At 63.5% G+C, this 22880-nt stretch overlaps 3 protein-coding genes across 4 annotated transcripts; 1 reads left to right on the top strand and 2 right to left on the bottom strand.

Annotated features, from left to right (window-relative positions):
* The first annotated feature begins 785 nt into the window (after nucleotides 1-785).
* On the top strand, nucleotides 786-22743 carry FNDC11 (fibronectin type III domain containing 11). 2 transcript variants are annotated; one of them, XM_004620246.2, is made up of 2 exons: nucleotides 786-1226; nucleotides 21048-22743. In XM_004620246.2, exon 2 carries the CDS (start codon nucleotides 21058-21060, stop codon nucleotides 22057-22059), a length of 1002 nt encoding a protein of 333 aa, XP_004620303.1. In that variant the 5' UTR covers nucleotides 786-1226; nucleotides 21048-21057; the 3' UTR covers nucleotides 22060-22743. The 2 variants fall into 2 exon arrangements, with proteins under 2 accessions (XP_004620303.1, XP_054995449.1); XM_055139474.1 differs by lacking the exon at nucleotides 786-1226 and adding an exon at nucleotides 13643-13760.
* Nucleotides 5363-12713, bottom strand: PTK6 (protein tyrosine kinase 6). The gene is made up of 8 exons (XM_004620244.2): nucleotides 12454-12713; nucleotides 10785-10906; nucleotides 10475-10638; nucleotides 10109-10262; nucleotides 9662-9823; nucleotides 7539-7720; nucleotides 6440-6593; nucleotides 5363-6315 (listed from the first exon to the last, which is right to left on the bottom strand). Exons 1-8 carry the CDS (start codon nucleotides 12672-12674, stop codon nucleotides 6128-6130), a joined length of 1347 nt encoding a protein of 448 aa, XP_004620301.1. The 5' UTR covers nucleotides 12675-12713; the 3' UTR covers nucleotides 5363-6127.
* Nucleotides 14319-19001, bottom strand: SRMS (src-related kinase lacking C-terminal regulatory tyrosine and N-terminal myristylation sites). The gene is made up of 9 exons (XM_055139476.1): nucleotides 18667-19001; nucleotides 18346-18546; nucleotides 16477-16598; nucleotides 15999-16162; nucleotides 15522-15678; nucleotides 15295-15453; nucleotides 14833-15014; nucleotides 14602-14758; nucleotides 14319-14522 (listed from the first exon to the last, which is right to left on the bottom strand). The coding sequence occupies exons 1-9, from the start codon at nucleotides 18825-18827 to the stop codon at nucleotides 14329-14331; spliced, it is 1497 nt and encodes a 498-aa protein (XP_054995451.1). The 5' UTR covers nucleotides 18828-19001; the 3' UTR covers nucleotides 14319-14328.
* Nucleotides 22744-22880: the final 137 nt, after the last annotated feature.

Consider the following 22880-nt stretch of genomic DNA (forward strand, 5'->3'; position numbering starts at 1 on the left):
AGAACCTTCCCGGAGGGACCCGAGGGCCCAGCCCACAGCCACCTGGCCTCCAGGGTGGCTCCTCACTTCTGCCTACCCACCTAGATGGTCAGCACAGCCCCGAGGCACAGAGGAGCTGGACAGGGCCAGCCAGGTTGGAGCCAGGCTGCCCAGAGCTGACCACACCCCGGAGGCCCTGGGAGACCTCCAAGCTCTCCGGGTCTCCAGGACACACTCCGCAGGGCCCAGGCCAGTGGCCATCTGATCATGGGGACCCACAGGTGGATGTCTTCTGGACACTGGAGCCCACGTGGGCGTATGTCGAGGCAAGGGTGATGCAGTCCCAGACCCCTAAGAACCTCAGGCGGCCACTCAGCACTGACCAGTGCCAAGGCCCGCGAGTGGAAGCAGGACCGCAGGGCACCAGGTGCTCCCGGGCCCTGCCGAGCCCCAAGGTCCAGACGCAGCAGCAGCCGGGCCGGCCCCGCCAACCGCTGGCGCTAGAGAGAACAGCCAGAGACCCGGGGCAGCTTGGTCCTGACTGGGAGACTCGGCAGCCAGTGCTCCTGGCAGACAGAAGCGCAGCATGCCCCCCTTCTCTCGCCTCTGCAGCCCCAGTCAGGCATGAGGACCTGCTCCATCTGAAGACACCCGGCAGCGGCCCAGAGCCAGGGACTCAGATGAAAGGCCAGCCGGAGCTGTCAGCCCTGGAAATAAACCCGCCTCCCATTGGCTGCGGGTGACGTCACTGCCGGCCTGCCCGCACCTGTACAGAGCAGGGAGCCATTGGGGCAGAGGGCGGGGTCTCGGAGTGACCTTCCCTGCGGTGCCAGGTTGGGCTCTGACCCCCGGGCGCCGGCAGGGCGCGTGCCCAGCCCTGCTCGCTGCACCCCGGGGACGGCGCCCCGAGAGGCCGCTCGGCTCTGTCTCCAAGGCAGCTGGGAGCAGGGCCGGCCCGCAGGGCCCGCGCATCCCCCGCACCGGCCGGGCGGTCGCCATGGGGACGGGCGGGCTCCCCACGGGACCGCCCATGCAGGGACCGTCCGCAGGGCGGCAGGAGGGCCATTGTGCGGGGCCCCTGGGGACCATCGGGTCCTCCCCGAGACCCTCACTCCGGCAGTGGCACGGGCCGGCGGGCTCTCTCACTTCCTCCACCGATGTCGAACCCAGGCAGAGAAGCGCACAGTTCACAAAGCACCGCAAGTGACCGCCCCAGGAAGCAGCAGTAGGAAGTGGGGGGCCGGGAGGTGAGTGGCGCTCCCCCACCCAGCCCAACTCTCCTGTGCAAGAAGGTTCCAGCTCCATACTGCAGGGCTGTGCATCGCGCACACAAGCTGTGCACTGCATGTGTGCATACACGCGTGTGCACGCTCGTGAGTTGTGTGCATGTGAAGGCAGGCTAGCGGGGAAGAAGGCAGGCTCCCGGGACATCTGCCCCACAGGTTTCCTCAGGTGGACGCTGCCGCCTACTGCAAGGGCCAGATAGTCTCCCCGACCCCGACCTTCCTCATGGCCACCACACCTCTCCTCCTTTTCTTTTTTCTTTTCTTTTTAAGTTTTTTTGACTTTTTGACAACTGGTGATAATCAGGGGTTACTCCTGGCTCTGCACTCAGGAATTACTCCTGGCGGTGCTCAGGGGACCATATGGGATGCTGGGGATAGATCCTGGGTGAACCGTGAGTGAGGCAAATATCCTCCGTTTCTTACGGCCTTTCTGAGCTGCAGGTTATGGGGGGTCCGGGGCCTGAGGCACTGGCTCACATGGGGCTGTCACCGTCATCCTGTGGTCCCCACCCCACCCCCTGCCCACTGCGGGTCACTGCCAAGCCCCAGGATTTGGCAAGGTCTTCGCCTCAGTGTGCTAATAGCCCCTGTGTGGGTGTGGATGTCGATGTGGACAGCAAGTCCCCGGGACGACTGACGTTTTTCTAGTTTTCAGTTCGAACCTTCGCACAAAATTGCTGCCATTTGCGAGGGTTTTGTGTGAACTGAGATGGAATTTCTCAGACACATAAGCAGGAACTGAGTGCAGGGTCCTGGCGGAGACCCTCAACCTCTAAGCAGGCTGGAAGCAGGTGTATGTGGGGGAGGAGAGTGCATGGACGATGGTGGGTGGTCTGTGGGCCTGTGTGTGTGGTGGGGCGCGGGCAGGCGCTAACCCATGCAGAGCGCTTGCTGGTGCTTGGACTCGGTGTTCTGGGTCTCTGCCCTCCCTTCAAACCACTTCTGCGGAAGTGCTCTGTGTGCCGACGGGTGCAGGCCCTTCTGCTAAGTGACAACCTTAGGTGAAAGGTCCAGTCGTCCATTTTCTTGGTGCTGAGTTTGGGGGTTCTTTCTGCATTCTGGATGCAAGTGCTTTGTCCCATCTGACTTGCGGGTGCCCCTTTCCGTGGCTTGTCCTTTCTTTCAGTTATGCGTCCTGCATAATGCAAAAGCTCAGACCTCCAGTCCAGTATGCTTCTGTTTTCTGGTACGGATCATGGTTTTGGTCTTGGCTAGCCCTGGGTGATAAATATCTTTTCCCTCTACTTTGTCTCGGAGTTTCTGACCTTTATATTTAGATACATCTTTCATTTGAGTTACTTTTGTAAGGTGTATGAAGAAGCAAAAGGTGGTTCCTGCCTGCAAGGCAATCCAACTCAACCTCCAGAAGGAGGAAACTCTGACCTTGCTGAAGCCTGGCTGACCCAGGGACCACTTGCACGGTGAAATAGGGCTTCTCCACCAGACAGGTGGGGCGGCCCAACTGTAGGAGATACTCTAGCAGGAGTCATGGGGACAGAGTCCAATGCGGGTGGGTGACCAGGGGCTGAGACAAAATGGGGAGTGGGATCCCGTTTACAGAGACAATTTCATGTGAGCAGAAAGCTTTAGAAGACAGTGGCTGCAGATTTGATCCCCAGCACTGCTTTGTACCAAGAGCACCAAACTGGGCGTGTCCCCTGAGCATGTGTGGCCCCAAAAACACATCAAAACACAGCAAAGACAGCTAAGCTGTTAAGTCTCTATATGTCTTTTACCACAATAAAATTCTTTGGCTAAAGGAATTGCAGTTTGCAGTGGAGTGGAGCCCGGGTCACAAAGACAGGGTGGAGCCCAGGGGCTGTGTGGCTGGGTGTGGGTCTCCTCTGAGCAGTTGTCGGCGGCCACTGTTGAGTCTGTGCTGAAATGCCGCCGTGCACAGCCGCCTAGCGTGTCTGTCGGGGCCGCCCCTGCCGGCCTCATCATGCTGAGATCTCTGTTTCCCCTGGGCTTCACTTTGGCTGGCATAGCCCTGCACGCTTCACGGCACGGCTGCCTACTGCACTGGGGTTTTCCAAGGCTTCAGAGGGCAAGTGCTAACATGCGAGAGCTGGGTGCTTCCCTAGACCAGCTCTGCACCTGCCCACGCTGGTCTCCCTCAGCCACAAATACAGCACCAGTCCACAGTGACCGCAGCCAGAGGGCTCAGAGCCTGGGACCCCCAGCCAGCACCCTCACAGCCAGGGAAGCATGGCTATGACCCCACCAGCCCAGCAGCAGTAGAAAAAGAGAACAGGGGGAGGGCAAGGGTGGGGTGGGGCAGACGAGCTTGATCCACAGTAGGGTCACGCCTGAGTGGGAAGCAGAGTGAGGCCCTGGACAGGCAGAGCAACCAGAGGGTGGTGGGTGGGGGTCTCTCTGAAGCCCTCCTTTCCGGGGAGGAGGCCTCTGGCGGAGCTGTGGGAATGCAGAGCTGTGTTCAGGTGCCACCTAAGCACGCACTATCCACTTGCCTCCTGTGAACCCCTGGAGACCTGAACAGGTGAAGGGGCTGCTGGGGGCCCGTGGGGGAGGGTCACCTGGATGATCCCCTGGCCCCAGGCAGGCCACAGGTGGCCGTGCTCCTCACAGAGCCTGTTAAAGGCTCACAGGGGGCAGCCAGGCCCTCCTTTCCTGGCTGAGGAGCTGGACAAAGGTCCAGCAGTCTCAGGGCATCCTTGAGGGAGGGAGGGAGGGCCATGGGTCTGTCTGACCGGCAGCTCCGCCTCCATCCCAGGCCCGAAAAGCCTTCCCAGACCCTAGCACGAGTCAGGAAAGACCCTGGTGCAAAGGGAGTGTCGGGCATCCCAGGGCCTCGAACAAAGGATCCCAGAAAGCCTGCGAATACCCTGCCTCCGCAAACACCCTCTATCCGCAAACGGCAGCCCTTCCTGCGCTCCCGTTCAAATCAGCTCCCTTCCCTGGTGCTCTGTCTCCGCCCCTTCTGCACCCCACCCTCCTCTGCACCTTCTAGGCAGTAGCGAGGGGCGGGGCCGCGTAGCAGGGGCGGGGCCACGCAATAGGGGCGGGGCCGCGCAGCAGGGGCGGAGCCGCGCTGTCCCGGAGGCGGGGCATCAGTAGCCTGGGGCGGGGCCGCGCTGTCCCGGGGGCGGGGCCGCACTGTTGTGGCGGGACCTGGAGCAACATCACTGCGCCGGGGCGTGCCAAGCTGTCCCTGGATGTGGTGGGCGGAGCCTCAAGGCACGGCATCAGTATTGGGGGCGGGGCCTATCCATTTGAGGGCGGAGACTTGCCGGTCTGGGGCTGTGGCGGGCCAGGCTAGGGCAGAACCTCGCATGGGGTAGGGGGGGCTTTTTTCGTTTTGTTTGGATTTGGTTGGGATTTTTTTTTGGGGGGATTGAGCAATACCCAGCTGTGCTCAGGGCTCACTCCTGGGGGGCAGTGGGGACCACGTGGGGTGTCAGGGATGGATCCCGGGTGGGCTTCATGCAGAACTGGGGCTGGGCAGAGTTCAGGCCTGGCCTCGCAGGGAGGTGGCCCCTGGCATGCCGCCAAGATGTGGGGGTGTAACTGACCTTGCCTTATGCAGGACATGGTGTGTCTCCTCCTGCGCTGCCTCGTGGCCTCCCAGGGTTACCACTAGGTTAAGTGCACTGCTGGGGGCCGGGGACACGTGTGGTGGTGTGGGACGCAGCCACAACCCTTTTCTCTCGCTAGGGCTCCCCAAGGCTGACCCAGGGCCCTGGGACACCAGCTTGCTTTTTTCTGGAAACCCACCTTGCAGCTCCTGGCCACAGTGAGGGATGTCCAAGCTGAGTCCCCTCCCTGGCACAGGGGGTGCCTCACCTGGACCCTGGACCCCTACTCTCTACCAAGGTCACCTGCGACCTGGTCAGGGACACCAGCAGGACCATGGCAGCTGTGCTGTCCAGCCCCACCACCCATGACCTCCGCAGTGTGGAAGCAGCCAGTGACCACAGATGAGGAGCCAGTGTTTACTGCTTGGCCGAGGCTGCCCGCCTGGACGGAGGCCTCGTCCTAAGTGCAGTGAAGGCCAGCACCCCCTCAGAGGCCCCCACAGTGCCCCCATGTGTGGCAGACCCCCCAGACGTGTCCACGGCCTCCCGCTTCCTGGCATCTCTGCATGGCCCCAAGATTCCTGCTGAGTGAGCGGGTGTGAGTGCTCTGCCACGCGTGGCTGCTGTGCGGTGCGCTGTTGTGTCCTGCTCTGCGCTGCCATGCTGTGGCTGCCATGCCGTGGCTGCCATGCCGTGTGCTGCCATGCCGTGGCTGCCGTGCTGTGGCTGCCATGCCGCCGTGTGCCAAGCTGGGGAGTTGCTGCCAGGAGCTCTGGCAGTCGGGTTCAGACCCTGGTAGAGGCCTCTGGAGCTGGGACCCCTCACCAGGGGAGTGTGGAGTCCCTGGCACCGGCAGGGGGGATGAGGCAGCGTGGGTGGCATCAGTCACCTCTGTCCCACCCCGCAGTACCACGTTGGTCTCTGAGTGGCGAGCAAGCAGCATGGAGTGGGCTGAGGTGTGGCCCCTCTGAGAACAGGCTCCCCTGGGCACGTGGGGCTCAGTCTGTGCTCAGCTTGGCTGGCCAGCCCTTCTAGATCCTTCCAGCAGCTGCTGTGGTGTCTGCCTTGGTTTCCCCACAGGGTACCAGGGACAGAACAGGGACCCGCTGGGGCCTGGTGGTCCTGATCCCCATCCCTTGGCTGAATGCAGGCAGGGTGCCCCCGAGTCCCCGCAGTCTCTGGCAGCCTGCACAGCGGTCACTGCCGATGGCCGTGGGGAGGACAGGGACAAGGGCCTGGGCCCCAAGCCCAGAGGGTCCAGGAGACATTGTGGGCTGACCTTCCCTTGCGTCCACCTGCTGTCCAGCACTGCCCCTCAGTGAGGGCTCAGAGTGGGTTCTCGTACCTGCTGAGGGTGCACAGCTGCTCCTGCACAGCCAAGAAGCAGGGCCGCTGCTTGGGGTCCTCGTGCCAGCACGCCAGCATCAGCCTGTGCATGGCAGGCGGGCATTCGACCGGGCAAGGCATGCGGTAGCCAGCATTCACCCTCCGGGAGGCCTCGAGGTTGCTCATACCTGCAACCAGTACCACCGGAGCTCAGGTGGGTACTGCTGCCCACCCTGCCCTGGCCCCTCACCCCCGGGAGGCCCCACACCTGGGGCAGGTACCCAGCCCCTGCACCCTCGGGAGGGCCCGCACCTGGGTAGGGCCCCTGGCCTTTGCTGAAGATCTCATGGAGGAGGACCCCAAAGGACCAGATGTCTGACTTGATGGAGTAGTGGCCTCGGGCCAGGGCCTCAGGCGCTGTCCACTTGTAGGGGATGTTGTTCTCGCAGGACAGGTATGTGCCCTCCTGCAAGCACACCTACTCTGGGGGGCCAGTAGTGGCCACAGACCTGGGAGCGCCCAGGAGAGGTGGGTTCTTATCTCAGACCCAGGAGCTAGCCTCTCCAACCAATGGCCTGGGTGATGGGGAGTGTTTTCTAGAAACGTCCAGCTTCGGAGGGAAGCAAACTAGAATCTTGGGGCGGTCCTGGGCCTCTATTACAGCAGAACGGGTGGAAGGGGAGATGGGGGCTTCCTGAGAAAAGCAGCAGCCCGCCAAGGGCTCGCCAGGCCCAACCGCCAGAGCAGAAAGGAGACTGGGAGAGGGTACCATCAGGACTGGCCCACGCTGCTTGCTTTGGGCTTTTCTGGGGGCCACCCAGCTCCGTGCTTGGCTCAGGGGCTCCAACATGCACTGCACACACTCAGCCCTCTGACACTCCCCCCCCCCCAGGTTTTATTGTTCATTTGGTTTATTTATTTACTTTCTTTGGTCTTTGGACCACACATGGCGATGCTCAGGACTGGCTCCTGGTTCTGCATCCAGGAATTACTCCTGGAGGACTCAGGGGGCCATATGGGGTGTCAGGGTCAGCTGCACACAAGTAACTGCCCTCCCTGCTGCACTGTCTCTCTAGCCCCTGTTCGGTCGTAGGTTCCAGAGCTCACCCCAGCTACGGTGAGAACTCCCATGGCAGAGGTGCCAGGCAGGGCACACAAGGCCTGTGGACCTTGGAACTCCCACTGCATGGCCACACCGAGCACACACATCCATCTGTGCCATGACCGTCCAGGGTGCTCACACAGCAGCCTGGTGCCTGCTGGCTCTGCGGGGACATGTGCTGTCTGTGGAGCTCCTGCCAGCTCAGCTTCCCATCCCTGATGCCAGAGTGCGGGGCAGCACCCCGGCAAAGCCCAGCTCTGCAGAGGAAGCCTCCCCACCCCTGGCCGTCCCTGTTCCCCAGGGCCCTACCTTGATGAGCCGGGCCAGTCCGAAGTCCCCAACTTTGCATATATTGTTCTTTCCCACGAGGATATTTCTGGCGGCGAGGTCCCGGTGGATGTAGTTCTGTGACTGCAGGTAGCACATACCTTCGACCACCTGCGATGCGAAGTCCACCAGTTCGGACATGGGCAGGTCTGTCTCCTCAGACTCTGGAGCAAGGGAAAGGTCTGTCAGCAGGGTCAGCAGCCAGGCCCCAGGGGCCCCAGGCCTCACAGCCTCAAAGCAGCCACCTCCCCTCGGCCCAGTAGCCTCACAGAGGCACAGGGAGTCGGCCCCCGCTGTGGAGGGCATCCTGCATGTGCAGTGCAGTGGAGGGCCCAGGGCCCAGCCCAGGCACCGGCAATGCGCTGCATGTTCAGGCACGAGCCATAAAACAGCACGAGGGGCTGCTGGCCGCGGTCAGGCCTCTGGGAAGTTTACGTCAAACGTGTTCCAAATGTTTAGAACACACGGTACCGAGCCGTGTAGAGCACATGAGCCTGTCAGAACACACGTGAGCCCATCAGAACACACAGTGTACTGCCGCACAGAGCATGTGAGCCCATCAGAACACATGTGAGCCCATCAGAACATACGTGAGCCCATCAGAACATACGTGAGCCCATCAGAACGCACGGTGCACAGCCGCACAGAGCATGTGGTGAATAGTCGCACATAACTCACGAGGCCCCTAACTTACACAGTGGACACTCACACTTAGTGGACACTGCTCACGTAAAACTGACCTGTTCTCCATGCTGAGATACACCATGAGCGTGTGCGCCTGTGTGGCTGCATTGGGAGCCTGTCTGGAATGAATTTATGTGTGCACATGTATGTGTGTGTGTTAGTGTTGCATGTTCTCTGTGATCACACTTGTGATTCCTGTGTGAGTGCTGAGTATGCCTGTGCACATATCAGATGTGAGCACTGTGTGCATCAGGCATATGTGCTATGTGGCTGTGTTAGGTGCATGGACTATTCATATGTGGAATGCATGCACTCTGTGGGAGCAGGTACTGCGTGTGCATGTGAGGGCTCTGTGTACTGAGTGTTGTGGGCTGCGTGCTGTGCATTTGGGGGCTGTTTGTGTACTATGCATGTGTAGGGCTGTGTGCAGATGTGAGAGGCATGTGCTTGTGTGTACACATGTGGATTGTGTACATGTGCTGTGTGTATCACATGGGGTGTATGTGTTGTGTGCACATGTGCTGATACTGTGTATATTACATAGGATGTGTTGTGTGCACATGTCTGCATGTGCTGTGTGTGCATGGGGGTGCGTTGTGTGTGCACATCGGTGTGTGCGCACACAGGGGTGCATGCACTATGCGTACACCAGTGTGCATGTGCTGTGCATGTGTGCACTGTGTTTGTACATAGGTGCATGTTCTGTATGCACATAGGTGTATGTGCTGTGTATGCATGCACTGTATTTACACATGGGTGTTTGTACTGTGCATGTACGCACTGTGCATGCATGTTGTGTGTGTGTGCTGAGTATGCACAATGGTGTGTGTGCTATGTGTGCATTTACTGTGCGCATATGGGTGTCTGTGCTGTGTATACACAGGGTGTGCGCGCTATGTGTTCACAAGGGTGCATGGGTGCATGTGCTGGGGAGGAGTGTGCCATGTGTGCACATGGGTACCTGCACTGTGTGCACATGTGTAAATGTGCTGTGTGTTCACATAGGTGCATGCACATGTGTGTGCTGTGTGTGCACTATGTATGCACATGGGTGTGCTGTGTGTACATGGGTGTATGTGTTATGTATGCATGCACTGTGTGCACATGAGTGCTTGTGCTGTGTGTGCATGCATCTCTGTGCATATGTGTGTGTGCTGTGTGTACATGCAATATGGGTGGTGTGTGCACCGTGTGGCAGCATGTGCATGGATATTCAGATGCAGGCAGGGTGTGCCCTGCAGATGAAAAGCTGTGGGGCCTGTCTGTGCCCTGGGCTCTGGCAGCTGTGGTCCCCAAGCCTGCAGGAACCTGAGTAGGGCTCTGCCACGTGTGCCCCATGTCCTCCAGCCCTGCCAGAAGTCCTGAGTGGTACACGAAGGGACGAGGTGGCATGTCCAGACGGAGCCCCGCAGGCTGCTCACCCCGCAGCAGCGACAGCAGGCTCCCCTTGGGCATGAGCTCGGTGATGATGTACACAGGGTCGCCCACCGAGACCACAGCGTAGAGGGACAGGATGTGCTTGTGCCGCAGCTTCTTCATGGCCTGGATCTCCGAGTGGATGACATGCTGCTGCCGGAGGTCGGCTGTGGGGCAGGACCTTGTGGGCGGGGCCTTAACAGCCACGCCCACAACCGAGTCGGCCCCGCCCCGGCACCACGCCCACACCGCACAATTGACCAATCCAGGGCCAGCGGCGCTCAGGCCTGAGACCCGAGGTCTGGACTAGAAGTTTTCCTGCAGCCCTAGAATAGCCCCACGCTCCCTTCAGGGCCTCTGCTGGGAGAACCCGGGGCAGTGTGGGGTGCTGGGAGGACACGGGGGAGTAAGGAGGCCGCGGGTTTTGCAGCGCCTGGCTAGGGCCCACTCACCTCGGGGGATGACCTTGATGGCCACTTGGACTTGGTCCTTCCAGAGGCCCTCATAGACCTCCCCAAAGCAGCCCTGGCCGAGCTTCCTGCAGAGCGAGAACTCCTCCCTCGGTCGCTCCCAGTCGTCACAGTAGGGCAGTGGTTCCTGCTCATCCTGGGGGCAGAGACGGCCCCACAGGGGACACCCACGTCAGCCTCCTGGCGGCTCAGGGTGATGGGCGCTTGAGGCCTGCCCCTCCTCGCCAGCGCCCCCTGCTCGAGCCCGGGAGCTCCAGGCCCTGCAGGCAGGAGCCCGGCTCCAACCCCACACCTCTGGGACCAGCTCTGGGCCCTGCAGACGCAGCAGACACCCGCCTGGGGGCCCACCTTGCTGCAGGGCGCTGCCAGGCGCAGGCCGTGGGTCAGGCTCTCCTCCCGGTGATGGGTCACGAGCTCAGACAGGCTGGGGAAGGACAGGGCCTCGCTGAGGTGCAGCCGGCCCCCCTCTTGCCGCCAGATCTTGTAATGTCGCACCGTCTGCGTGTCCCGCACTGCAGCAGGGGAAGGGCCAGGGTAGGGGGAGGAGGCGAGGTCCGGGGACCCTGATTTGCCACCCAGACCCCAGCAGGACGGGACGGCATGCAAGGCGGCCTGTCCCAAGGCCCGAGGGGAAGGCGGGGGCGGGCAGGGGCTGTACCAGACAGGACGTAGTCGGCGCCTGGCTTCTGGCTGACCCTGATCAGGAAGGCACCTCGCCCAACGCCCTCGGCCTGTAGTCGGTGTGTCGCCTCCGAGCGGGAGATGCAGCCAAAAAACCACCTGTGGGAGGCCCACAGCTCACAGCAGCCCCCACCCCACCCTGAGCCTGCATGACCCGTGACCTCTGCCATGACCCCAGGTGGCCCCAACCCTGAACCTGCATGACCCTTACTCTGTGACCTCTGCCATGACCCCAGGTGACCCCAACCTTGAGCCTGCATGACCCTTACTCTGTGACCTCTGTCACAACCCCAGGTGGCCCCGACCCTGAGCCTGCATGACCCTCACTCGACCTTGTGACCTCTGCCAAAACCCCACTACCCAGCCTGACCCAGGTGGCTCCAACCCTGAACCTGCATGGCCCTTCCTCTAACCCCGTGACCTCTGCCACAACCCCATTACCCAGCCTGCTGCCTTGAAATCAGTCTCCTCACATCACCCTCTGCCCGTGCACCCCTGCTGCCCTGCTGCCCCAGGCGCTGCCCACCTGTAGGCCCCCTTCTTCCCATCGTCAACCCCAAATGTCTGGTTCTGGTCCCAGGAAAAGCCCAGTCCCCAGCGATAGCTCAGAGCTGCTCTGAGCTGGCCATGCAGCCTCCCCAGGCCAGAGGTGGCAACCTCAGGTGGTCTTGTGACTTTGTGGTCATTTTCCCCACCTGCTGTACCGTCCCTTGACCTTGTGACAGATATACAAAGTACATCAAGGCCGTCCACACACAGACCTCAGAGTACCTGCCACATGCACCCAGACACACTCACATCCCATGTGCAAATACACGCATTCACACACAGCACAGACCCACATGCATGGACCCACTCACACACAACCATGTGCCCATATGAATGCACACAAGCATACACACACACACACATGAATACATAGACCCACTCACCCACCCAACCACTTGCATCCACACACATCCATGGGCCCACATGAATACACACATGCACTTCATACACCTATGCACATACATTCACACAGCCATATGCATCCATATGAACACATATACATTCACAACTATATGCATACATACACACATCCACAGGCCCTCACGAATCCATACACATGTTCCCGCATTCACAGACCCACTCCCATGGTTGCATGGAGGCAGCCCCTCCCCTGCACCTCCACGGCCCTCAGCTGGCACCCTCTTGCCTCTGGAAGCTGCTGTCAAGACTTGGACCCCCTCTGCGGGGGCTGCTGGTGCCAGGGGGCCTGTGTGTCAGCCTCCTGGGCATGATCTGGTTAGTCTGTGGGCACAGCAGTTGGTCTAGGGTGCCCTGAGCCAGGCCCTGTGTCACAGGGGCGGGGCCAGGCTCTGCCGCAGTGTCACAACCTGCCCCGGCTCTTCTAAGTAGGGCAGGCCTCTGGTTTCGGTGCGGACACTTCTACCCTAAAGGCCCAGCCCTTCCCATCTGCCCATATCTGTCCATGGTGGGCCCTCAGTCCTCTGGGTCCTGGGGGAGCCCAGGGAAGGGGCCGTGCCCTCATGCCCTCCAGATGTCACCCCCCCCACGGGCACGGCACAATTGGGACAGAGCTCCCGGCCACAGGGCAAGCACTGTCCCCGCCACCCCTCTGCATGGCCCGTGGGGAGGACACTCACGGCTCTGACTCCAGCGTCTCCTTCTGGGCCAGGTAGTCGAGGGGCACATAGCCCTGGGCCACGACCCTGCCCGACGGGTCCAGCAGCTCGGCCATGCACCACTGGCCCTTTATTAAGGTCACGTGAAAGAGGTCCCCCTCATGGAAGCTCAGCTCCTTCTCCGTGCGGGCCTCAAAATCCCAGAGTGCCACGTACTGTGGGCCCTGGTCCCGGGACACCATGGTGAGCGCAGAGCAGGACCCGCCAGCTGGGCTCCCTGCTTGCCACTGGGCGTCTGGGGCCACCTGCAGTGGGAGGGGCGGGGCTGGGGCTGGCCCTGACAGCTGTCCCCACCCTGCCCGGGGACACCCTCTCCCTGCCGCCGAGCCAGTGCCAGGCTGCGCCCCGCCCCGCGGCCTTCCCTGTACCTGGCCAGGAAGCCCTGCCCCCGAATGCCGTGCTGGGCAGAGCGTGGGCCGTGGGCAGGGATGGGTGTGGACAGCCGCGTATAAAGTACAAGGAACCTCGTGGACGTGGGGACGACTTTACTGAGACAGCATCTCCGCCCACCCGTCCCGCCCCCCTGGGGTGCAGAGTGCAGGTGACTCACAGCAGGAAGTGGGAGCTGAGTCTGCACGCCTGCCCCGGGGCCGGGTGATGCTGCGGGCAGGAATGTGCCCGCCCAGGTCCCGAACACCTGCCCGGGCCTCAGCCACCCCCACCACACACCACCGTCTGCCCCTGGGAACTGCCCTCGCAGACCCCAGACCATGCTCCAGCCCACACCTCCCTTCTCTGGCCTGAGGCTCCGGGGCTCCTCCAAGCTGACTGGACAGTGGTCCCCAGGGAGCAACGAGGTGTGGGCAGCCCTGCCTTCTGCCCCAAGTCATCTTGGGGGCCAGCTTGAGGGTCCCAGGAGGGCTGGGATTTGCCCCTTGCCCCTCGCCTTTAGCCCCCCATCTTGCTCCCCTGAGCCCCGAGATGGTCCCTGGCCCCCAGCCTGACCCTTCTCTCTAGACGTCAGAGTCAGGCAAGTCTGTTCCACAGTGAGGATGGGAAAGGGAGGCCTCGTCCCCCAGCTCCTGCTGGCCTGGGCACCTGCACGAGTCTGCCCGTCCCCAGGCCCTGCTGACCCGGGCACCTGTGTCCAGGAGGCCCACTGCCACAGGCATGCTGGGGAGCACTGAGGCCCCCCGTCGATCCTGACCCTAGGGGCACCCCAGGAGGCCCAGGTGAGCACAGACGACCCCCAGGCTGCGGAGCCCTGGTGCCAGGCCACAGCTCTGGGCAGAACACAGCAGCGCAGGCATCAGCTGGACACACTCAGAGTGAGTCAGCACAAAGTGTCAACACAACCAGTGTGTGAGAGCACATGTCAACATGTGCCAACATGTCAGCACATGCTCACCCATGTAACACGTCAGTGTATACCGGTACATGTCAGCACATGTAAGCATGCTTCACTGCATGTTAGGATCTGTCTGCATGTCAGCTTATGTAAACATGTCAGTACATGTCTGCTCATGTAAGCATGTGTCAGCTCATGGTGCATATTAGCACACATAAACATGTCTCAGTGCATGTTGACATGTATCAGCTCATGTAAATATTTAAATGCATGTTGGCACGCCAGCATACATCATCGTGTTGGAACATGTAAACACATGTCCATGTGTCCGCACATGTTGGCACATGTCAATATGTCAGTGCATGTCTACATGAGTCAGCACATGTTGGCTAATATGAACACATGTCAGTGCATGCCAACATGTCAGCAGTGCATGTCAGCACATGTAAACACGTGTCAGGGCATGTCAATGTATATCCATATCTGAGCTGGGTCATGGCAGCGAATGTCCTGGGGCAGTTCTGGGCTGAGGTCATGGGCTGAGGGGGTCACGTGAGTGCGGGGTGCAGGCGCCGGCAGAGGGCGGCCAGCTTGTCCTGCAGAGCCGAGAAGGCCGGCCGCTGCTCGGGGCTGCCCTGCCAGCACTCCCGCATGAGTGCGTAGACCTCGGCAGGGCAGGCGGGGGGGCGTGGCAGCCGGTACCCCCGCAGGATCTGCTGCAGCGTCTCGTGGTTGCTCATCCCTGTGGGCAGAGGACAGGGTGGGCTTGGAGGCTGCCCTGCCTGACCCAGCCCCACCCCGACAGCCTGTGCTGCGCCCACCTTCGTAGGGACACTGGCCGTAGGTAAAGACCTCATAGAGCAGGACCCCGAAGGACCAGACATCAGACTTCTGCGAGTACACGCGGTAGCTGGCCGCCTCGGGTGCCGTCCACTTGACGGGGATCTTGGCGCCGCTGCGAGGGGAGTAGACGTCGTCCTGGGACGGGGGGTTGCCGTGGTGCCCTCCTGCCCCCAGCGCCAGCCCTTGTTGCTGGGTGGCCTTGAGCTGACCTTGAGCAGCCGAGCCAGGCCGAAGTCAGCCACCTTGCAGGCCAGGTCATCCCCCACCAGCACGTTCCTGGCGGCCAGGTCCCGGTGCACAATGTGCTTCTCCTCCAGGTAGCTCATGGCCTCGGATACCTGCCGGGCGAAGCTCAGCAGAGGCGGCAGGTCCAGTGCCCGGCCTTCGGGGCCTGTGGAAAGACAGGCTCAGAGGCCGGGCGACCGGAGGTGCCGCCATGTCCCCCAAGGAAGTGGGCCCGAGCTCTGTCCCCACTCGAAGCTGCAGGGGCGCTTGTGGGGGCTGGCAGACGGGAGAGTGTCCCCATCTGTCACCAAAAGGTTAGTGCCAAGCTCTCGGCCCCTCAGACGAGGACAGTCAGGCCTGCCCCCACCTGGTCTCTGGGACAGATGTCACTGCAGCACCACGAACACCCTCAGGGCCCCCGGCAGACCCCCGGCGGGGACACTCACTGCCCAGGTAGGCCTGCAGGCTGCCCTTGCGCATGAGCTCCGTGACGATGTAGACGGGGGAGCCGGCCGAGCACACGGCGTGCAGCCGGATCAGCCGCTCATGCTGGAGGCTCTTCAGTGTCTGGATCTCCTGGGTGAGGTCGGCGGGCTTCATGTCGGCTGCGCGAGAGGCTCGGCTCCAGGACCCGCCCAGCACCGGGCCCGGGCCCGGGGCAGGCCGCACCCACCTGACTTGATGACCTTGATGGCCACGGGCACGGAGCCCAGCCACAGGCCTTCCCACACCTCCCCGAAGAAGCCTCGGCCCAGCCTCCTCCGCAACAGGAACTCAGAACGTGGCCGCTCCCATTCGTCCTGCTCCCATCCGTCCCGCTCCGCTGGCGTCTGCAGGGGCGCCGAGTCACCGCCCAGCACTGACCGCGGAGCCGGGCCCTGATTGCTCAGGAGCCTAAGTGGCACCTTGGCCGAACCGGACATCCGTCCACAAACATTCATCACAGCCGCTGGCCGGGCTATCATTAGGGGACCAGAGGAACCGGCTCACGGGACGGCCGTGGCCCCAGGGTTGTCTCCTCAAGAGCTTCTCCCCTGGGACCTGGTCCCATGGTCTCCCCCCTACCCAGAGACGGACCGGAGGGCACCGCGCCCTCCTCCTCAGGGCCCGGGATGAGCCGCGGCAGCTGTGGCCAGCCCTGGCCACTCACCTGGGGCACGCAGGGCTGCAGCAGTGGGTTCTGGATCAGCTTCCAGTTGGCCTGGTAGTAAGCGAGCAGCTCGTCCAGGCTAGGGAAGAGCCGGCCTTTCTGCAGGAAGAGCCCTCCGTCTGCCGTGCAGATCCGGTAATGGTACACCCGGGCCTGGGCCCGCACTGCCGGACACAGACAAGGCCACATCTGGGCTGAGACCTGCCCACTCCTCCACCCGAGGGTCCCCGAGATGGCCGTGGTGGTGTGGAGTGACCAGCGGGACAGGCCTGCAAGGGGCTACGTTGCACAGGTTCTCAGTGATCACTTGGGAACGAGTAAGTCTTTAAGTGAATGGAGAGAGAAGGGCACCACGGAATGTGTGGATGGAGCGTGGATGTGTGAATGAGAGCCAGTGACGGGGAACAGGGAATGAACAAAGGCCCCTGCCCTCCCCCTGTGACTGGGCGAGGAGGTGGGGCCACTTGGGGCCCCGTACCTGAGAGCGAGTAATCCCCATGGCTGCTCTCGCTGGGCCTGACGAGGAAGGCGCCCGGCGCGTTGGCGGCAGACAGGAGCAGCTGCTGGGCCTGCGTCCGGCTGATGCCGCTGAAGAACCAGCTGCAGAGGGCGGGCAGTGGGCTGCGTGAGCCCGCCCGCCAGCAGCCCCTCTGCAGCCAGACCTGGAGCTGCAGGCTCAGCAGGCGGGGGAGGCCGAGGCACTGTCCAGCTCTCTGGCCACACCCTGCAGCTAGCAGGCTGAGCCCTGCAGGGACTGCTGGGCTCCCAGGTGTGTGCCAGGGGCACTGCCCAAGGTGGCCCCTGGGAGGCAGAAAGCAGGCAGGTGCCCACCCACATCCAGGTGGCCTGTCAGTGCAGCCCCTGTTGCAGTTCCCGGGTGCTCTCCAGAGGTGTGGCTCCCCACTCCTTCCTGTGCTGCTCCCCAAGGCCCGGCTGGGGGTCCCCACACCCAGCCAGCTCCACCCCAGCTTCTGGGGACTCGGCCAGGGCGTGTCCCTCACCCAGCCTGGGCAGCAGAGACAGGTGTACAAGAGCCCATGGGAGCAGAAGGGACCCACAGGTCCCAGAGGAGTCAGCGGGAGCCTGTGCAAAGAGGGAGATTCAGAGTCAGGGCCAGGAGGCCCAGCAGCAGCCCTGGACAGATGGCCCAGCCTGCACAGGGGGGTGGGGGGATGGGCCTTCGCGAGGGGTGTGGGGGGATGGGCCTGCACAGGGGGATTCAGGGGGGGTCGGGCCACATGCGGGGGAAGTAGGGGGCCTGGGCACCGCGTGGGGGCTGGGCTGTGGGAGGGGTAAGCAGTGCAGACAGGACGGGAAACAGCTGTGGGGACGGGGAGTTGGGGGTGCTGAGGGGCTCAGGGGCTCCCCAAGAAGGCGGTGGCAGGTCTGAGAGCGGGGGATGCCCTTGGGACACGGGGGAAGCCCGGAGCAGCCTCTCGCTGGGGCAGCCGGAGGCCTGGGGTGGTGCCCGGGACAGCCAGAGTCGAGCCTCCATCTCGTCCCACATCAGCAGACAGTCATTAACCAGAGCACCCCCACACCACACACAGAGTCCTGCCGGCCACTCCTACCTAGGGCACTGCCTACAGCTCCAGGAGGCAGGGAGGGCTGGAGCCTTCCTGCCACAGAGGCCCCTAGCACACACACCCCCACCTGACCGTGGGCACGCGGGGGCAGGAGGCCGCTAGGTGCATCTGAGACCTTGTTACAAAGGACATGACCAGGGCCCAGGCTTGGCCCAGCTAGGGACAGTGCTACAGGCCCACTTGCTGGCCCTGGCCACATGAGCCCCAGAGTAGGCCAGGAGGGAGAACATGTCCCATTAAGTCCCCCTGTGGGGCCAGGACCTGCCCCCTGGACCAGCGTGGGGGACTGAGTGGTCAGGAGGCTCAGGGCCAGCACGGCACGTGGGAGAAGGAACACCGAGTCTAAAGCTGAGGCCTCTGTCCTGTGTCCACCACCTCCCACACGGCCCTGGCCAACTGCCACTTCCAGAGAGACCCCTGAGGTCACTCCTTCCCTCCCTCCAGTTGGCAAAGGTCCAGGTGTCCGCGGCTGCCCTAGGCTTGGTGGCCTGCTGAGGGGAGGGTGGGCACGGCTCACTCAAGCCTCCTGGGTGCCCCCTGAAGCCAGCAGCACACCCAGCGGCCTCCCGCTGGGAGAGTGGACAGGGAGGGGGCGGGGCGTGAGCCCCTCTCACCTGGCTGAAGCCCCACACCGGAACCACCTCGTACCCTCCCGGGTAGCCACCAGCCACCATCCTGCCGGGCACCTGCCCGCAGGTGAGGCCCCCAGAGGGACAGGCGGCCCAGCAGCCCTACCCCCACCCCCACCCCGTGCTACTCACGGTCGGTCCGGGAGCGCCTCTGGGGTGGCCTTCGCCACGTGGGTGGTGGGCACGAGCCCCGCGCTGGGCGGGCCCGAGACCCTGCGGGCCAAGATGTAGTCGCGACCTTCGCGGAGCGCGAGGAGCCGGTCCCCGCGGCTGACGCTCAGCTCGTCGGCGCAGCGCGCCGTGAAGTCGCGCAGCGCCCGGAAGAGCCGCGCGCCCGCCGGGGGCCCGGGCGGGGGGCCGAGGTCGGGGTCGGGGCCGGGGTCGGGGCCGGGCTGGGGGCCGGGGTCGGGGCCGGGGCCGGGGTCGGGGCCGGGCCCGGGGTCGGCGGCCGGGGCGGGGCCGGGGCCCGAGCCCGGAGCGGGGGCCGGGGCGGGGTCGGGGCCGGGGTCAGGGCCGGGGCCCGGGCCGGGCTCGGCGGCCGGCACGCCTGCCCGCCAGATCTTGTCCCAGAAGAAGGTCAGGAAGGCCAGACGTTTCCTGAGGAAGGGCTCCATGCTCGGGGGCGCCCGACGGCCGGGGCCGGTCACCGCGCGCCGCGAGCCCCGCGGGCCCCTGCGCCGAGCGCCGTGTCCATAGGGCGCCGCGGCCCGGGACTTGTCCCCTGCGGCAGACCTGTGCCCGCACAGCCTCCCGGCTGGACCCCCAGCCCCGACTCGCCAGCTCAGACCACTTCGCGTGCAGGACCGTCCCGTCCGGACTGCGGCTGGCCCCTAGCTGGTGGCTGCAGCTGGACCACGGCGTGGGGGCGGGGCCTCGCGGCCGGGGGCTCGGGATAGGACGCCGCGGGTCTCGGGGAGGGACTAGTGGGCGGGGCCTCTCGGCCGGGGGCTCGGATAGGACGCCGCGAGCCTCGGGGCGGGACCAGTGGGCGGGGCCGTCGGTGTGGGCGGAGATAGTGGGCGGGGCCTCTGGGTATTTGACGGGGCTTGGGACGGGACCGTGAGGAACTGCTCCGGGATGTCAGGCGGGACCTCAGTGGACCGGGTCTCTTGGGGTGAAGACTCAGGATTTCGGGGCGAGGCCTAATGGGCGGAGGGCTGCGCAGGAAGGCTGTGGGCGGGGCCTAGGGAAGGCGGTGTGCGGAGTTGGAGGGTCCCTGGGGCGGAGGGTACGGGGCACACCTGCCTTTGGCCCAAACTCCCGCCCCAGACAGCTGGGGTTTTATAGCGGGTGAGTTCTATGACATCTGCTGGTCTCTTGCAAACTGACCAAGGCCTGGGTGTGGCTGAGGTAAGGGCGCTTGCAGCCCTACTGTGTGTGGAGACCTCGGGCTCCATTCCCAGTGCCAATCAAGATTTGCCAAATGTGCAGGGGAGGGCAAGTTTGGCTGACCAGGGGGCTCTGTGGGGGCACCCTGGGTCGCCTGGGGACCACACCTTGCTTGGTGGCGTAGGGCCAACAAGTTCAGCTCTCTGCACCTGGTAGAGATTGCAGGTGCTGTGAGAGTCCTGCAAGGAGATGTGGCGAGACAGCAGGACAGCTGACCCCCACTCAGGGGGGCAGTGGGGGCACAGCTGACCCTCACCAAGCTAACCTCTACTTAAGAGGACAGGGGTAACCAGTGCCAGAGAGGAGGCAAATGGGTGACTGGGTGAGTCTGGGTCAGGACACACCAGACCAGCTGCCCACTGGCCAGCCAGCCCTCACAGGCAGCATGGGAGAGGCAGAGTCCTGGGTGGAGGCTGAGGTGGGATCTGAGGCACCCTGCAGGCTTCGTCCCATGCCCAGCCCAGCCCCTTGGGGCCCTGGTGGTCTTGAATGAATGCCCCGGCCTCTGAGCACCATCCCCCAACACAGAGTCACTCGCCCTCTCCCTGTCCGGAGCTGGACAGCTGCAGAGAGGCTGGTGCCAGCCGCCCCCACCTTACTCTGCATGCAAGCCGCCCACCCAGTGGCGGGGGACGGACGCAGTGGGCAGAGGACAGCCTCCACGGGCGAGGTCAGAAAGTAAGCGGGTTCTTCCAGCCACGCGGAGGGCCGGGGTCCGCTTGCGGGTTCTCCCCCCAACACACACGGGTGGCGTCACAGAGGCGGGAGGTCCCCATGGCAACGGGCACGCGCGGCTCCGCGAGGCTGGGCCCCGGCTCGGGGCAGCCTGCGCTCGGCTCCCAGACACAGGGCAAGTGGGTGCGGGCCGGTGCGGGGAAGGGGCGCTGGCTGGGCGGGGCGGGAGGCGGAGCCTCGGGGGGCGGGGCCTGGAGGGGCCGCGTGCAGGGCGACACCCCCACACCCTTTCCTTAGGGGTCTGCAGCCTCCTGCTGCTCCTCCACCTCCCACCTTCTCCTCTCGTGGAACCAGAGGGTGCTGAGACCCTGAGGCTGCCGGGAGTCCACCCCTCCTGTCCCTGTGCTCTGGCTGTGTCCTGGGAGAGGGGTTTGCCTCTGGGCAGAGCATGAGCTTCAGAGGGCCTCAGGGCAGGCACCCCGAGCGCCACTTCCTCTGCAGGCTCAGGCCTCCAGCCAGGGCCGGGACATCTGTCCTGGGCTCTGCAGGGAGGGTGCAGGCAGGTGCTGGGGGCAGTACTGTCCCCAGGGGTCACTTGTGCCCTTTGCACAGAACCAATACTTTGGCTAGTGGCACCTCACCCAGCCCCAGAATTTCTGGCCCCGGAACCATGATGCCGGCCTGGCCCAGTGCTCAGGCCACTGCTGTGCTGCCTCTTCCCAGCACTCTGCCCCCACTCTGCTCCTGACGGCCCGCCCTCCCCCCACCAGCTCCCAGACAATGAACTCCCACGTGACGGGCCTGGGCCTGGACAAAATGAAGCTGGACAGTCCCCAGCCCTTCCTGGAGCAGGAGGACGCCGAGGAGGCGGAGGACGGGCAGCTGCTGGAGCCGGAGGCTTGGAGGACCTACATGGGACGCCGCGCGGCGCTGCGGGAGTTCCTGAGCTCGGACCTGAGCCCTCACCTCCTCAAGAGGCACCACGCCCGCATGGAACTGCTCCGGAAATGCTCCTACTACATCGAGGTCCTCCCCAAACACCTGGCACTGGGCGACCAGAACCCGCTGGCCCTGCCCAACACCATGTTCCAGCTCATTGACCCCTGGAAGTTCCAGCGCATGAAGAAGGTGGGCACGGCCCAGACCCAGATCCAGCTGCTGCTGCTTGGGGACCTCCTGGAGCAGCTGGACCGTGGTCGCGCCCAGCTGGACGCTCTGCTCGAGTCCCCTGACCCACGGCCCTTCCTGGCAGGCTGGGGGCTGGTGGAGCGGCGGTTGGCGGACCTGTCAGCTGTCATGGACAGCTTCCTGGCCATGATGGTGCCGGGACGTCTGCACATCAAGCACCGCCTGGTGTCCGACGTTGGTGCCACCAAGGTCCCCCACATCCGGCTCATGCTGAGCACCAAGATGCCTGTCATGTTCGACCGCAAGGAGTCAGTGGCGCACCGAGACTGGGCAAGTCTGCGTTGGTTTGTCACCGTCCAGCCGGCCGCACCTGAGCAGTTCGAGCTGCGCTTCAAGCTGCTGGACCCCCGGAGCCAGCAGGAGGGCGCGCAGAGGGGCGTCATTCCTGTGGCGGCCTGCACCTTCGACATCCATAACCTGCTGCCCAACCGCTGCTACAGGTTCACCGTCAAGAGGGCGGAGAGCTACACGCTGGTCTACGAGCCCTGGAGGGACAGTCTGACCCTGCAGACCAAGCCAGGGCCCCCTGAGGGGCCTGCCCCCCACCGGCTGGGCAAGCCCAGCCCGTCCCTGACCACACCTTCCGAGAGATGATTTTCTAGTATTTATCCACTAATAAAGAGGAGTATAAACACACACACACACACAGGTGACTTGTTCTAGCAGAAGCCCCTCCAGCGCCAGCCTCTCCCGACAGCCCAGCCACCTGCCGGCCCCAGGCCCCTCAGCTCTACAGTCTGCCTTCCAGAACCTTGAGCAGAAGCCTCAGCCCTCTGCGGCTCCAGGATGGCACTCAGATCCCCTGCATACCTGCCCCAAGGCCTCCTGTACCAGCCCTGAATCCCCCACTCACCTGCCTTGACCTCAGCCCGCCTCTAGCCTGCTGCCAGCACTCTGCTGTGACCCCCCATGCCCACATCCACGCCCGAGTCCATGCTGGGCTGTGCAAGGACCTTGTAGGTGCTCCCCGGAACAGGGCAGCCAACAGAGGGGATGTTTTCCTCCCTGCACACTCCTCCTGCCTTAAAATCCCCTGTTCTGCTGCTGCCTGCCCTGGCCTCCATCCTGGTTCCACTCGGTGCCATGAAAGCTACCGTGCCCCTTCCTCCAGGAAGCTCTCGGGGACTCAGGTGGGGAAGGTCCTGCCTCCAGTGCTCAAGTGCGTCTCAGATTAGGACTTAACTGGTGTTCAGGGCTGCCTGGAGTGAATGTGCTTTTCCCACTTCTGGGCAGGCCTGGACAGAGGGGACTCCCTGCTCGGGGCAGTTCCCAGGCCTGAGTGGACAGCAGAGCCGGAACAGCCCCCTGCTGTGACATAGGGCCCTTGCCAGGGGACCTATGTATCCCACACTTCACCCAAAGCAGGATGAGGGGTGCCCTGAGGTCTCAGATGGAGCAGACACCTCCAAACGACA

Source organism: Sorex araneus, chromosome 5 (assembly GCF_027595985.1).
Source record: "Sorex araneus isolate mSorAra2 chromosome 5, mSorAra2.pri, whole genome shotgun sequence".
NCBI classification, from domain to species: Eukaryota; Metazoa; Chordata; class Mammalia; order Eulipotyphla; family Soricidae; genus Sorex; species Sorex araneus.

Excerpts from the sequence above, each read along its gene's own strand:
- FNDC11 (XM_004620246.2), top strand. The coding sequence starts at position 21,058 with ATGAACTCCCACGTGACGGGCCTGGGCCTGGACAAAATGAAGCTGGAC.
- PTK6 (XM_004620244.2), bottom strand. The coding sequence starts at position 12,674 with ATGGTGTCCCGGGACCAGGGCCCACAGTACGTGGCACTCTGGGATTTT. Across the intron at positions 10,639-10,784 it reads CGCCGACTACGTCCTGTCTG|TGCGGGACACGCAGACGGTG; the intron begins GTACAGCCCCTG and ends CCCCTGCTGCAG. Across the intron at positions 9,824-10,108 it reads CATCAAGGTCATCCCCCGAG|CCGACCTCCGGCAGCAGCAT; the intron begins GTGAGTGGGCCC and ends CCTGCCCCACAG.
- SRMS (XM_055139476.1), bottom strand. The coding sequence starts at position 18,827 with ATGGAGCCCTTCCTCAGGAAACGTCTGGCCTTCCTGACCTTCTTCTGG. Across the intron at positions 15,679-15,998 it reads TGCAGCCCTGCGTGCCCCAG|ACGCCAGCGGAGCGGGACGG; the intron begins GTGAGTGGCCAG and ends GCGCCCCTGCAG. Across the intron at positions 14,523-14,601 it reads CGGCCAGTGTCCCTACGAAG|GGATGAGCAACCACGAGACG; the intron begins GTGGGCGCAGCA and ends CTCTGCCCACAG.